The 15,332-nt window shown below is 51.8% G+C and overlaps 1 protein-coding gene across 13 annotated transcripts in view; it reads left to right on the top strand.

Annotated features, from left to right (window-relative positions):
• TDP1 (tyrosyl-DNA phosphodiesterase 1) overlaps positions 1-15,332 on the top strand; it is a 74,505-nt gene that overhangs the window by 46,148 nt on the left and 13,025 nt on the right. For all 13 annotated transcript variants that reach the window (XM_055538897.1, XM_055538899.1, XM_055538901.1 and 10 more), the window contains one exon: positions 10,154-10,256. In XM_055538897.1, coding sequence (XP_055394872.1) covers positions 10,154-10,256 — 103 coding nt within the window. The remainder of the gene's footprint in view (positions 1-10,153; positions 10,257-15,332) is intronic.

Below are 15,332 nucleotides of genomic sequence, written 5' to 3' on the forward strand. Positions count from 1 at the left end.
AATGCCACCCTGTGCTCTCTGGATCTAAGGAGCGCAGATATTTCACGAACATAGAAATGGCGCAGAGCCGAGGCTGCTCCTTGAGGACATGGTCGAACCAGAGCTTCAACAGCTCCTTCTTCCAAGTCTTGTACGCTTTCTGGAATTGGTTTATGGGACAGAAAAGAGAAACTAAAGCGTGAGGGCAGAAAAAACTACCAAGAAGCTGGTGCAAAGTTACAGACAAAGGTGGCTGCAGAAGGGCAGAGCAGAGGACCGTTCACATAAAGGCCTTCTTACAGAAAGACCTGGAGGACACAGGAGCGGGCTGGCGAGAGCAGGCCGGGGCAGCTGGAGGAACCAGGTCGCCCGCAGGGCTGTGGACAGAACTGTCCAGGAGAATTCCCGGCACAGCAGGGCTTGCGGAGCCCGTCGCTCATCCCAGGGAGGCTGCCCACGCATCTTGGAAGATCTTAATGGAAACCACTCATGGGCTTCACCGCTTCAGTGCAGAGGCTGTGCCCCCGGGGGCCGGGGAAGCAGAGGTCAGAGGCTTGCCCTCACAGACTTTGTTGGGGGCTCAGGGGAGGACTCTTCTTCAGAAAGCCTTTGAAGGGCCCTCAGGTTAATTGACCAGATATGGGCTATTCATCAGACCTTTCAGTGTTTCTTGGATATGCAAATGGTCTACTACCCACAGCCACACCTCTGCTTCTCGACAGCTCCTTCCATTCTCTAAGCTGCTTCCCCACGTGGGGAGTCAGGGACTGGGCTACGTAGGGGACTTCGTGCTGTGTCCATGGAGCCCTCGGGGGTTCTGGAAACCACTCCCAGAGCCCACTGTCCTGATCTGAATAGAGAACTCCCTAGATTTAAGAAAAGGGCTTCCCTGGTGGCTCAGCTGGTAAAGAATCTGCCTGCAATTCAGGAGACCTGGGTTCAATTCCTGGATTGGGAAGATCCCCCTGGAGAAGGGAACGCCTTCCCACTCCAGTGTTCTGACCTAGAGAAGCCCATGGGGTCGCAAAGAGTCAGACACGACTGAGCAACTTTCACTTCACTTCATGTTTAAGAAAAAGTTAATATTACAATAGATAACCTCCCAAAGCCTTCTAACACCATTTCACAGATCTGTTAAAAGTACCTATACGTTCCAGGAGGTCCCTGGTGGTGCAGCGGCTGGGACTCCATGCTTCCCACGCAGGGGCCTGGGTTCGATCCCTGGTCAGGGAGCTAGATCCCACATATTGCATCTGAGGCCTGGCACAGCTTAATAAACAAACAAATCCTTTTTTAAAAAAGTATTGATACTTTCCAGATGTTACCTTCGTGCCGTGCTTTATGATTTCCTAAGCACATTCACCTTATTGTTGATTGTTGTTTTATTCATCGCTCATTATAACCCAGTGAAGTGAACGTATGGTGCTAAACCCATATTACAAGCAAAGAAATTGATGCCAAAGGATGTTAAGCCCAAGGAAACAGCTGGCCAAAACTGGAACTCAGAGCTGCACCTGTGGGTGGTTCTTGTTGATGTACGGCAAAAACCACCACAATATTGTGAATAAATTATTCTCCAATTAAAATTAATTAATTATTTTTTAAAAATCTTACGAATCTGTTGCTCTTTTCAAGTCCTTGTTTTGCCCGTCCACTACAGGAGACGGACCGAAATAATGGAACATTTCAGTCAAAAATGAAATAGCAATTTTGGCTCATTGGTTACTATTAAGTATATGCTGAAGTTCTTTGACATGATATTCTAAATACCAATTTTGACTTGAGATTTGAAAAGCAACTTTTGATCCCACAGCACAGTATTCTTTGCCATTTTGGATTCTGGACGCTAACCTGATGGCTTCTAAAGCCCTTGTTAACTTGATTTGTGGGATCAAAGAGAGAGGGGTCCTTTTACCGTGCAGGTTGGCCTTAGGCTGGCCTGTGCCGTGGAATGGGAGCCCAGCTTCCGAGTGCAGATTAGGAAGCGGGCCGTGACTGTGACTGAGAAGCAGAGTGGGGCTGCGTGTGGACTCCTCGTCTATTTGGTGACCAGAGTCAGGAGCGCTACTCGCGAAAACCCATACCCAAGGATCTCTTCTGATGCTTCGCTTTGCTTATCAGTGGAAAAGCAAGGTCGTAATCGTTTTCATTTTTCTTTTCCTGCTGACGTTTCTTTGTTAATATATTGTATCTGTCAGTCAGATATCAGCCCCCAAAACACAGATATGACGTGTCCTTTGTGGTAATTAACCTCACAAGACATCTGCTTTAATTTTAACCATGCTTTTAAATTCCTGGCACTGTATCTCTCATATCTGTAGTGAAATTTGGGGGACATATATCTGTATCCAGGAGACCCAAATCATTCTTTACAAAATAAAATAGAAGGTCACTCTATCTCTGCCTCAGACACGTGTGGTGGGATTGCTAAATCAGTGAAGTAATCTGAGGAGTAATTTCTGAACCCATCGACCACTGTAACCTTCTAGGATCAGGAGACCTGAATGGACCTGCCTCCTGGAGAATGGCAGTGCTTGGTGAGTCCCGCCAGAGAAGAACCAGAGTCATCCTCCCATAAATTCAGCCAAGTATCATGATGGTAATAGGTAGCATCTGTTAAGCATCATGTATGTGCCTGGGATTTTACACAGTTTTTTTTTGTTTTTGTTTTTTTTAGTATTTATTCGGCTGTGCAGGGTCCTAGTTGTAGCATGCCAGGGTCTTTAGTTGCAGTTTGTGGGATCTAGTTCGATCCCTGTGAGAGATCCCTGGAGTCTTAGCCACGGGACCAGCAGGGAGGTACCTGCCCGTCACTTTTATTAGGCAGGTGTGTTACCCTACTCTGTAGGTGCAGAACCTGAAGATGAGCAGGATTGCCCTCAGTAGGATTGAAGTTTCTGCTCTCGACCCTTGCTCCACTGTGCCTCTCCTGCTTAATTGTCAGCAGTTAGACCTTTCCTCTACATGTTTGTGGTTAACTCTCTTAGCTGCAGTGAACAAAAGTCTTGATACATTGTATCTTCTAAGCCTTTGTGTGTCAGGCTCTTTTCTTGAATTAATAACACGTGTCTCGCCTTCCTAACATCTGCAGGATTCAGGGCCGCAGACATCTGTGGGCTAGAAAAGCCATCAACAGCTTCTTCAAAGAGCTGGAATCTGTGGAGGAGGAAAGGGCTGTCATCACAGGAGTGGGCAGGGTGGGAGACGTAGTGGTGGAGGAAATGATGTTTGCAAAAATGTGGAGGCAGACGGTATATCAATTAAGTCAAGGGTAGAGGAATCATGAAAGGGCATGATGCGACATAAAATTGAAGGCCATAGATTTGGTCAGACTGTGGAGGTTCCTAAGTCTTGATATGTGCTTAAGGAGACAGGCTGCGCTGGCGCTTAGAGAGCCCCAGGGGGAAGACACAGTCAGAGACAGGGCAGTTCATGTGGAGCTGAGGTCTGGCGTGGGAAGGGCTGAACTGGGCAGATCTTCTTTGAAATAGAGGATGTTACGGACTTCCCTGGTGAGCCAGTGGTTGGGAATCCTCCTGCCAATGCAGGGGACATGAATTTGAATCCTGGTCCGAGGAGATTCCACATGCCTTGGGCTGGCTAAGCCCGCACGCTCTAGAGCCCATGTTCCACAAGGGAAGCCCCCTCAGTGAGAAGCTTGTGCACCACACCTGCAGAAAGCCTGCGTGCAGCAACAAAAACCCAATGCAGCCAAAAAAAAAAAAAAGATGTTATAAGGGGCAGAAAAAGGAAAAAAAAAAACTTGATACCTGCCTCTATATAGTTGCCACATGAGCCAACAAGTCCAAAAGACTGCGACTTCTGAGCCTGCCTGAGACTGGACAGAAGCAAATTCAGAAGGAGGCTGGTTTTCAGAAGGGAAGGCATGCTGATGAGTTTCGATTTTTAGAAAGCTAGGTTTGGGATGACCATGCGGTATCCCCATTGAGAAATCCAGCTTGTGATTGGAGATGCCCATTTGGAAATTTGGTGAGCCATCCAAGCTGGCCAAGTCTGAGCGTCATTTTGTTCAAATGACAGTTGCAGTTGGTGAGTGGGAAACTCCCAGGGAAGAGATGTGAGGAGAGGCCCAAGGACAGAGCGTCAGTCTAGAGGGCACGGTCGTTGTTCAGTCGCTCAGTCGTGTCCGACTCTGCGACCCCATGGACCTCAGCACGCCAGGCCTCCCTGTCCTCTACCACCTCCTGGAGTTTGCTCAAACTCCTGAGGGTACGGAACCGGGTGGCAAGAGCAGCAAACGCAAGAGAGGCTGAGTCCAAGAGCTGGGAGAGAACCAGGGTAGGCACGTAGAGAGGGGGCCTCAGAGGCCAGAGGCAGAGGAGGAACGCCGCCCTGCAGCAGAGCGGTCTGGAGCGGACGCTCAGCCGTGGCACCCCGACGACCAGGGCCACTGTGCACTGTTGCATGTCCAGCAGTGTTGCTGACCTCTAGAGAATGTCCCCAGACATTGCTAAATGCCCGCTCAGGGCAAAATCACCCCCAGTGAGAACCACTGGTCTAGAAGAATAAGGAGTATGGAAAGCCCATGGGGTCTGGCAGTTAAGAGTAATATTTGCGTAGAAGGCTGACAGCCAGAGGTTTTGAGAGAAAAATAGGAAAGCTGCTGACACCTTGTTTCAGCACAGCAGGACCCATCCTGGCTGGTCTCCAGAGTGTGAGGTCAAGGACTGGCGGTGTTTGAAGCCAGAGCATTTGTGGCCGTTTGTGACAGAGCAGCAACAGGACACGAGAGCACACTGTCCACTAGCAAAAAGGCTGGTGACGTGACTTACGAGTAGAAATTCACAGAGTTAAACATAGGTTTAGAAATGCGAGAGAATCTGTCAGAATTAAAGACTATCTTTGCATATACTTAGATACAATCACATCCTTCGCAGTGACAGTATCTTTCCATATTCCTCGCAAAAAGTGTTTTTCAGTACATACAGAGAAATGGAGCTCAGGTGCAGCACAGGGAAATCTACAGCAGATGCAAAGTGGAATGTGAAGCACGGCATCATTGTGTGTGTGAGAGAGAGAGAGGCAGGCAGGCAGCTGTGGGGCTTGGGGACAGCGAGACCGCAGCCCAAGCCCAAGTTCGTCCTTCCCGCCCTCGTCACCCAGCTGCTCCGTCCCCATCCCCTCTCGCGCCCCCATCCCCTCTCGCGTCACTGTCCAGCTGTCCACCGTCTGTTTGTGGCATCTGCTGCCCACACCCTCCTCCAGGAGGCGTGGCTAAAAGCTCAGTCTGTTGGGCATCTCTGCGCTGGGGCAGAGGACCAGCGGTGAAAGATGAAGGACCAATGACAAAAGCAACATTGTATCAGAGGACACAATTCCCAGAACAGCAGTCATCCTCCCGGATTCACACGCCTTCCAACAGAATCTTCAGCTCCATCAGCCGCTCCAGGCTCAGGCTGGGGTGGGAGGTGATGGACTCTTCTCAACACTGGCCTTCCTTTCTTCGTGTCCCTTCCACGGCCTTCCTGTGCTTTGCTGAGCTTTATTTTAGGACTTGTCCATTATACGTTATTAGTTTAAATTTAGCCTTCAAGCTTTAAGCCATGGGACAGAATTCCCATATTGTGGGCTGAATCAGATCTCTTAACAGCCATGCTCTGCAGGCCCTGGCAGAAAATAGACCACAGCTGAGCTCCTGGTCATTCAGTTCAGTTCAGTTCAGTCTCTCAATCATGTCCAACTCTTTGTGACCCCATGAACTGCAGCATGCCAGGCCTCCCTGTTCATCACCAACTCCCCGAGTTTACTCAGACTCATGTCCATTGAGTCGGTGATGCCATCCAGCCATCTCATCCTCTGTCGTCCCCTTCTCCTCCTGCCTCCAATCCCTCCCAGCATCAGAGTCTTTTCCGATGAGTCAGCTCTTCGCATCAGGTGGCCAAAGTATTAGAGTTTCAGCTTCAATATCAGTCTTTCCAATGAACACCCAGGACTGATCTCCTTTAGGATGGACTGGTTGGATCTCCTTGCAGTCCAAGGGACTCTCAAGAGTTTTCTCCAATACCACAGTTCAAAAGCATCATATTCAGTGCTCGGCTTTCTTTATAGTCCAACTCACATCCATACATGACTACTGGAAAAACCACAACCTTGACTAAAGGGACCTCTGTTGGCAAAGTAATGTCTCTGCTTTTTAATACGCTGTCTAGGTTGGTCATAACTTGCCTTCCAAGGAGTAAGCGTCTTTTAATTTCATGGCTTCAGTCACCATCTGCAGTGATCAGGGCTCCATAAAGTGCCCAGTTGAATAACTAACTGTTAGTCTGCTTAGCTGGGGGCTCGGGGGAAAAACCTTCCGCCCTGTGGGGGCTTCGTAGTGTGTCTGCTTGCCTGGGCTGAGCCAGGTCTGTTGTGCGGAGTCCCTTCTCTTGCACGTTTCTGGTCAGGGCCGCCCCGAAGGCGCCGTGGCTATAGCTTGTTGGTGGGGTTTCCGCTTGCTCTCCTCCACTGTGTGTTCGTCCTCGCTGGCTCTGCCCGCCCTACAGGCTTCAGGCTACGAAACCAGGGCAAAGTCAGCAACGTTACCCAGGCTACTTTACTGACTCCTGGAGCTCTGGTGTCAAATCCCTGTAAATTATATATATTGTATATAATACAATATATACACACACACACACCAAAGTGCTTCTGCTTCTCTGATTGAACCCTAACTAACGTGCATATCCATCCCCCTGAAGCCCCTGTTTTTATTACTTTCCCAGTAATGACTTACAGTCAGTCCACTATATATGTAGTTCCTTCATTCTGTAGTTGTATATCTGTGATTCAACCCAGCCGCCTGACTTTCTTAGTGGCTTACTTCTGATAGGCGGTATAACACAGCACATCCAGAGTCCCGCCCTCCGAAGTTCTCCAACGTACAAGTGTTTGATACCCCCAAAGAATGCAAAGTCAGTTCAAACCCAGCCCTCTCTGGTGATGAAGCACAGACAGTACCCAGAAAGCGCAGCCCTGGGGGAGAAGCCGCAGCTCAGGCCTGCAGGAGACAGAGGAGACACGGGAGAGTGAGCTCGCGGGCAGCAGTGGCCACAGCGGAAAGCCAGGACAGGCCGTGGACGTGAGTCCTGGCTGGAGAAGATTGGAAGCTAAAACTGCTTTGGCGTTTCAGGAACAAAAGAGCTTGTCGTCAGGAGGCTTGTGGGGCCACTGTGCCTCTGCCAGACACTGGCAGGCACCCACCCTCACCGTCCACACATAGGCAGGTCAGAGTCTGCACATGTACACCCCGTGTCCCGGCTGTGGCTGTCCTGGGTACCAGTGATCCAAAGTGTATTTGGAGTGTAAAGGATTATTAAGGATGCTGTTTCAAGGAATAAAAGTTTATCACCTAGACAGCCTGGAAGAGACTTTTTAGTCTCATTATTCAGGATAGACTTTAAGGTTCTAGGTGCTTAGAATTCTCTTAGAAGCCAAATACAAAGCAGGGCTGGAAGAGACCATATGAAGAGGTGTCTTCATGATCTCCATTGATGTTTATCTTGGAATAAGCCCTCAGATCTTGGGATGTTGAAGAAAATGAGACTAGTGAGGGAAGAGTGGAAATTAGCCTTCCAGAAAGTGCCTTTAACCTGCGGTGCTATGTTGACACGTGGAGAGAGTTACCAGGCGGTGATAATCTAGAAAGCTGGGAAAAAATGCACGGGAAGACGGCTTCCACCTCACACTGGTTGGTTTTGCCATTAACACCTGTGTCTCTGCCCTGGAGGTCACTTCACATTTTACTAACAAGCAAGAGAAATAAAAGCATGCTGTCATCTTGGACTTCTAAGGAGCCGTATTTTTTCCCTAGAGTCATAGTATCACTGCATTGTCAGCTTCCCGCTTCCTCTCCTTTTTACGCTTTTGTGACGCATCACAGATGCTGATGCTCATGCCTGTGGCTCCTGCGCATCAAAGCGAGTCCCCTGGTCCGCTCAGGAGGGCGGGAGGTCTGCGAGTGCACTTCTGCGTTTTGACACTGTGGCTTACTTGCGCTAAGAGCTCCCACAGCTCTGGTCCTGGTGCTTCTCCTGTCTGTTCCCTTAGCACCCTGCCCAGAAACGGTTCTGTTCACCTCACTGCTGCCTGTCTCTCCTTGACTCGGATTCCCACAGCAGTCTTACCCTGTAAAGTTATACTGACACAGTTTTTTTTTTAAGTATAGTTGAGTCATCATATTATTTTCAGGTATAATATAGCGATTCAGTATTTTTATAGATTATACTCGATCTAGAGAAGGTGATGGCACCCGACTCCAGTACTCTTGCCTGGAAAATCCCATGGACGGAGGAGCCTGGTGGGCTGCAGTCCATGGGGTCGCTGGGAGTTGGACACGACTGAGCGACTTCACTTTCACTTTTCACTTTCATGCACTGGAGAAGGAAATGGCAACCCACTCCAGTGTTCTTGCCTGGAGAATCCCAGGGACGGCGGAGCCTGGTGGGCTGCCGGCTATGGGGTCACACAGAGTCGGACACGACTGAAGTGACGCAGCAGTAGCAGTAGCAGCAGCAGCATACTCGATCTATAGTTTTTCATAAGATAATGTCTCTAGGACCTCCCTGGTAGTCCAATGGTTAAGAATCTGCCTTCCAATGCCGGAGACATGAGTTCGTCCCCAGGTCTAGAAAGATTCCACCAGGCTCCTTTGTCCATGGGATTCTCCAGGCTCCTTTGTCCATGGGATTCTCCAGGCAAGAATACTGGAGCGGGTTGCCATTTCCTCCTCCAGGAGATCGTCTCAGACAAGGGGTCAAACTGGAGTCTCCTGCATTGGAAGGTGGACTCTTTATGACGCCCATGCGTGTATCCCTGCAGCCTGTTCACTCTGCGCGGCAGGCGGCGCCTCTTCAGTCCCTTCCCCAGTCTTGCCCCGCCTCCTCCCTCCCCACCGTGACCTCTGGTTTGTTCTCTGTATCTGTGAGTCTGTTTATGTTTCAGCATATGTAGTTGTTTCTTATTTGTAGATTCCTACATAAGTCCTAACATACAGTATTTTCTGTGTCTGACTTCATAAGCATAATACTCTCTGTGTCCATCCATGTTGGTGCAAATGGCAACAAAATTTCACTTTTTCACTACTGAGTAGTATTCCATGGTGTATTTACATAACACGCCACATCTCTATCTGTCCATCTGCGCTGGGCGCTTGGTTGCTTCCATATCTTGACTATTATAAATAATGCTACTGTGAACCTGGGGCACATGTATCTTTTCGAATTACTGCTTGTTTTTTCCTTAGAACATAAACGCAGGGCTTGATTGCTGGGCCTGTGGCAGTTCGTTTCTGGTTTCTGAGGAGCCTCCACACTGTCCGTAGTGACGGCGGCCGTGTACATTCCCACCAGCACTGCACCACGCTTCCCTTTTCCTCACACCCTCACCAACGTTAATTTGGTATTTGTAGTCTTTTTGACCACAGCCACTGACAGAGCTTCCCAGGTGTAATGGGGGCTTAGGTGGCGCTTGTGGTAAAGAACCTTCCTGCAATGCAGGAGACATAAGAGACACAGGTTCAGTCCCTGGGTCGGGAAGATCCCCTGGAGAAGGAAGTGGCAACGCACTCCAGAGTTCTTGCCTGGAGAATCCCTTGGACAGAGGAGTCTGGTGGGGCTACAGCCCACGGGACCACACTGAGCCGAACACAACTGAAGTGACTTAGCACCCACGCATTGCCAGGTATGGGTTGCTCATTGTGGTTTTGATTTCCATATCCTTGACTTAGTTTTTTCTTAAGTGCAGCTTTTATGTACAACAACATCAGACATCCTGGCTAGCGCGTGAACAGGAAGCATTTTTCATAGGAAGAGGCGGGAAATCTTTCTAAGGAAGGATAATTATTTTAATAGCCCTCCCTCAAGGGAAAACGCAGATGAGAGTGAAGCTTTTCGGGCAGTTGGATAAACCTTGAAGAACACAGCAGGATTTACATTTCTGGAAAACCCCATGGACAAAGGAGCTTGGTAGGCTACAGTCCATGGGGTCACAAAGAGTCGGACACAACTGAATGACTTCACTTTCACTTCACTTTCACTTTTCCCCAAACACAGGACCATGCCAGAAGCTGAATGGATATGAATGGGGCTCTGGGCGCTGACCGCTGCTCTCGCCGCTGGGGGCATTTGACCCACGCTGAGACGCCTCATTGAGTCCTGCTCTGTTCTTGTCCCCGCAGCGCCAACCTGTCCAAGGCTGCCTGGGGCGCGCTGGAGAAGAATGGCACCCAGCTGATGATCCGCTCCTACGAGCTTGGCGTCCTCTTTCTGCCGTCAGCGTTTGTAAGTCCACGCGGCTGCCTGACCCGCGTGAGCGAGAGGGAGGGCGGTGCATGCTCCCATCTCTGGGCTTCCCAGGTGGCGCTAGTGGTGAAGAACCCACTTGCCAACACAGGACACATAAGAGATGCCAGTTTGATCCCTGGGTTGGGAAGATTCCCTGGAGGAGGGCACGGCAACCCACTCCAGCGTTCTTGCCTAGAGACTCCCATGGACAGGGGCGCCTGGTGGGCTTATAGTCCACGAGTCGCACAGAGTCGGACACAACTGAAGTGCACGCATGCACGCGGGTTCTCTTCTTTAGTCTCCGTGACCTGCCCAAGGTCAGGAGGTCAAACAGCTGTGAATTTGTTTCCCGATCACTCCTCTGGGTGCCGTGTGATCACTGCTCTCAAGGAGTATATCCAGTAGGTGATGGAAGATCCTGCTTTGGGTAAAGTTAATAACAGTCTTTAAATAAAGATTGTGAACCAGAATGTGAAAGTTACTAAAAGATCAGCAAAGGGAAGAGTCAGCCAAGTGTGAGATTTGTTCTGGGGTGGGATGACCACAGACCACCTTCAGGAGCAGGACGTCTTGAGGAGGGGCAGCGAAGGATCCTAAGGATTCTCGGTCAGTGGAGAGGAACAGGAAAGGCAGGCTGTGGAGGAACTGGCCTGAGCACCAGCCTGGAGGCAGGGGGCTCACAGCGTCTGCTGGAGACGGGGTCCCGGGGTCACAGAGGACCTGCCGCCACACTCACTGGGAAGCCCCCAGGAGGGCACCACGTGGGAAGCCGTGTCTTTCTCTCGGTGTCCTTGTTCTTTTCTTGCCACTCACTGTAGTTGAGTTGCTGGTAAGCACACCTGTGATGCTGGCCCTTGGCACTCCACTCGGCCTGGACCAGGAGACTCAGCCAGGGGAGTGCTGTGAGCTGGTCCTGAGACTTCCCTCCAGGCCCCGCGACATGAGGGCATCGTCTCGAGGTGGGCTGAGAGCGCCTTCTCTCAGTCTCGGGGGATTTCTCACAGAGCCATCTCACAGGCTGTCCTGGGGCAGCCCCGTCACAGAGGGGGTCACAGACGAGGAGGCGACTTCCACAGGCCCCCCCAGCTCAGCGGATCCAGCAGCCCCCAGTGCTCCGTCCCCCTGACCCTCCTGTGATCGCTCAGCTGCGTCGCCGGGAGGTAGTAAATCCTCAGCACTAGGGAACTAATACTCAGGTGCTGTGATCATAGTGGCTATAGCTCTGAACTCAGGCTAGAATTATCTTCCAGTAATAGCTTAAGTCGTGGAGTAAATTCTGTGTCACTCATTGGCTTTTGTTGTCAGCGTCTGCAAACTTCCAGTCCTTTCTAACTGTTCCGACGTGATCCCTCATCACGAAAATGAAAACAGGAAAGAAGTATGCTGCACTTCCAGAAGCTCTCAACCCCTCTAAGCGACTTATTTTTACCTCCAATGTTGCTTCTATGTGTACATTAGAGAAAGAATGGCCATAATCGTTTAGAATCCCCAGAAAGACTAGACTAGACTCTTCGCTCAGATGGTAAAGAACCTGCCTGCCAATGCAGGAGACATGAGAGATGCCAGTTTGATCCCTGGGTCGGGAAGATCCCCTGGAGGAGGGCATGGCAACCCACTCCAGCATTCTTGCCCGGACAGAGGAGCCTGGGGGCCACAGTCCATGGGGCTGCAAAGAGTAGGACACGACAGAGCAACTAACACGCCACTGTAGAGGTATACCACCATTCTAGCTGAAATAAGGGTGGAGTCATGTGTGAAGACCATCAGGCAAGAGTATTAAAAGATGGACTCCCCCATCCTACGCTGTGCTCCCAGGTTCAAGATCGAGGCCTCCGGCAGGGGGGCTGTGGAGCTGACTTCCTGAGGCAGCGGGCTCTCGAGTAAGCAGTTCCTTGTCATGTTTCCACGTGCAGATCCCGCGCTTCACGGCAGGCCTCCTGCACACACTCAGGAAGCCACACACCACCGCCATCTCATCATCAGGCTTCTTCCCATCTGGGCAGATGGCCATGTCCTTCAGCGAGTCGTCACTGACCGGGCAGAGTGCTGAGATGAGGCGTGTGTACAGCACACGAGTATCTGACCTCGCCTCCCAAGGGCCTGACGGTCGAGCTGAGCAAGGACATTGTCGCAGTGAAACAGATGCCTTGTGTGAGAGAAGCCCCGGGCATAAGCTGGCTGCTGAGACGCGTGAGGAGGGTTGAGAGACGTCCCAGGCATAGGCTGGCCGCTGAGACATCTGAGGAGGGTTGAGAGACGTCCCAGGCATAGGCTGGCCGCTGAGACGCACGAGGAGGGCTGAGAGACGCCCTGGGCATAGGCTGGCTGTGGGACACGTGAGGAGGGCTGAGAGACGCGTGAGGAGGATTGAGAGACGTCTAGGCACAGGCTGACCGCTGAGATGCGTGAGGAGGGCTGAGAGACGTCCCAGGCATAGGCTGGCCGCTGAGACACGTGAGGAGGGCTGAGAGACGCCCCGGGCATAGGCTGGCTGTGAGACGCTTGAGGAGGGCTGAGAGACGCCCTGGGCATAGGCTGGCTGTGAGACGCGTGAGGAGGGCTGAGAGATGCCCCGGGCATAGGCTGGCTGTGAGACGCCCCGGGCATAAGCTGGCTGTGAGACGTGTGAGGAGGGCGCTGGGCCCGAGTGAGCAGAGCCCAGAGGTCTCAGTGCATATCCAAGGTCTTTTAGGTGCATTTTTCAGAAACCAGCTTGAGCTGCCTTAGGCCCACAGAAGGGGCAGTGTGGTGGGATCACGGGATGGGAAGGACAGTGGAGGCGTGGAAGGCCGGGCGGGCCAGCCCCCGACGACGGGCTCTGTGGGCTGCCGCCCCTGCTGCAGCTCCATCGTGGAGCTTCTTGGCCCCGTTGCGGGCCCTTCTGTGTTTCTAGTCACTGCACAAGCTTGGGTCTGCCCTCCACGCCTCTCCTTCCCAGCCCTGGCCCCCAGTAGGGGCCTGCTTGCAGAGAAGGGCATTTGGTGTGAGCTAGGAAGCCACCCAAGAGGTAGGAGCTGACTGCCAGAGAGTTTTACCCGTGAGTGAGGTGATGTGTTTTATCTGGAGGAAGCAGCTAAAGGGTTTTTGCAGCACAGGAGACGTTGTTCTTCAGCCGCTCTATCTCGTCTGTGTCACATACTGTTCTGCGGAGCTTCTGAGAAAGCAGGAGACCTCTGTGCGGCCCTCAGAGAATTAACATTTATGGATTTGACTTTGAGGGCACCAGAGATCTCTGCCGGGTCATCAGTCATCTTGTGGAGGCTGCAGGAGCCCAGAGCAAGACTTAGCTTGTGAAGGAGAGGCCCTCCCCGCTCTGAATGCCCCCGGCTCGTCCCTGGACTCGCTGCCTGGGGTGGCCTCCCGCACGGTCGGCTCTGCAAGCACCTCCCGCCGCCTCCGAGGAGGCAGACCAAGTGGAGTCTTCTCTCGGGAGGCCTGTGCCGCTGTCCCAGCCAGGCAGCCCTGCCTTGGCCTCTTTCTTAACACTCCGGGCTCCCCACTGATGGGGTTGGGCCCACACAGTGTTGGGGGTCGTCTTTACTCAGCCCACTGATGCAAACAGGAATCTCGTGGAGACACCCTAGAGACACACGGGTGATGTTTGCCGGTTCCCCGGTATCCCGCGCCCCCCTTCTTGGGAGACTTGATCCACGTTACGGACAGCCCCTGAGGCTCCCTGCCTCCCCCAGCCCAATCTCTCTCGTCTCCACTGCAGGTGCTGCTCCTCTGCGCCCCACAGCCTCGAAAACCGGGGCTCGTCCCGGGTGCCCTGTGTTGTCATTGTTGACTCAGGCATCTCCTCAGCTGGGCTGGGAGCTGCTCTCACAGGAGGGCCTGGCACACGGGGGACTCTCCCTGAAGTCTGTCCGTTGGTGTCACTCCCATGAGGTTCCTGGAGCACCCTCACCCCTTTGTGTGAGGAGGACAGTTACGCAGAGCAGTGACGATGTGGGCGATGTGGATTTAATCAAAGGGGTGTTGGGGGGTGGTGGTGCTCAGTTGCTCAGTCGTGTCCGACTCTTTTCGACCCCATGGGCTGCAGCACACCAGGCTTCCCCATCCTTCACTATCTCCCAGAGCTTGCTCAGACTTACCTCCATCAAGTCGGTGATGCCATCCAACCATCTCATCCTCTGTCACCCCTTCTCCTCCTGCCTTCAATCTTTCCCAGCATCATGGTCTTTTCCAATAAGTCGACTCTTCTCACCAGGTGGCCAAAGTATTGGAGCTTCAGCTTCAGCACCAGTCCTTCCAGTGAATATTCAGGACTGATTTCCTTTAGGATGGACTGGTTGGATCTCCTTGCAGTCCAAGGGACTCTCAAAAGTCTTCTCCAACACCACAGTTCAAAAGCATCAATTCTTCAGCGCTCAGCCTTCCTTATGGTCCAGCTCTCACATCCATACGTGACTACTGGATAAACATAGCTTCGACTAGATGGACCTTTGTCAGCAAAGTGATCTTTCTGTTTTTTAATAGGCTGTCGAGGTTGGTCATAGTAGATGCTCGAGGATCTCGTCAGGAACCGTTTGCAGCATGGGGTAGCTCACCTGTAGCGTCTGTTGAAGCCGACGCATGTGCACACAGCCTCATGCTCACTGTCATGGGAGTCTGTTGCCTTACTTACAACAACAGTCCCTATGTATTCATTCAGTGTCTTAACCGTTCTGTGTTGACCATTGTCTTGAATGGCTGCTGGGAGTGGTGCGGTCTGAGGCCCGCTGTGATTCCTGTCTTTGAGTTTCTCCCTTCAGTGCTGTCAAGATAAGCCTTTTGATATGTTTCGCTACATGTTTGCCAGAGACTTACATAACACCCAGTTCTCGAGTCGCTCTTGTGACTGGACATCATCCAGACCCAGTTTCTGGAGATCAGCCCTCCTTTGTGGCCCTCGGGCAGAACTCCATGTATGAAACACCCACTTTTCTGAGTTATCAGCAGCCAGAATCGCCACTTCTGTCCTTCATCGGCGGACCATCCCGACGTCTGCGTTCCTGAACACAGACTTGAGGCCAGCATTGCACGTGGTCAGGTTTTGTGCTCAGTGTGGGCTCAGCCTCAAGCGCGGCAGGT

This window comes from Bubalus kerabau, chromosome 10 (genome assembly GCF_029407905.1).
Source record: "Bubalus kerabau isolate K-KA32 ecotype Philippines breed swamp buffalo chromosome 10, PCC_UOA_SB_1v2, whole genome shotgun sequence".
Taxonomy (NCBI): Eukaryota; Metazoa; Chordata; class Mammalia; order Artiodactyla; family Bovidae; genus Bubalus; species Bubalus kerabau.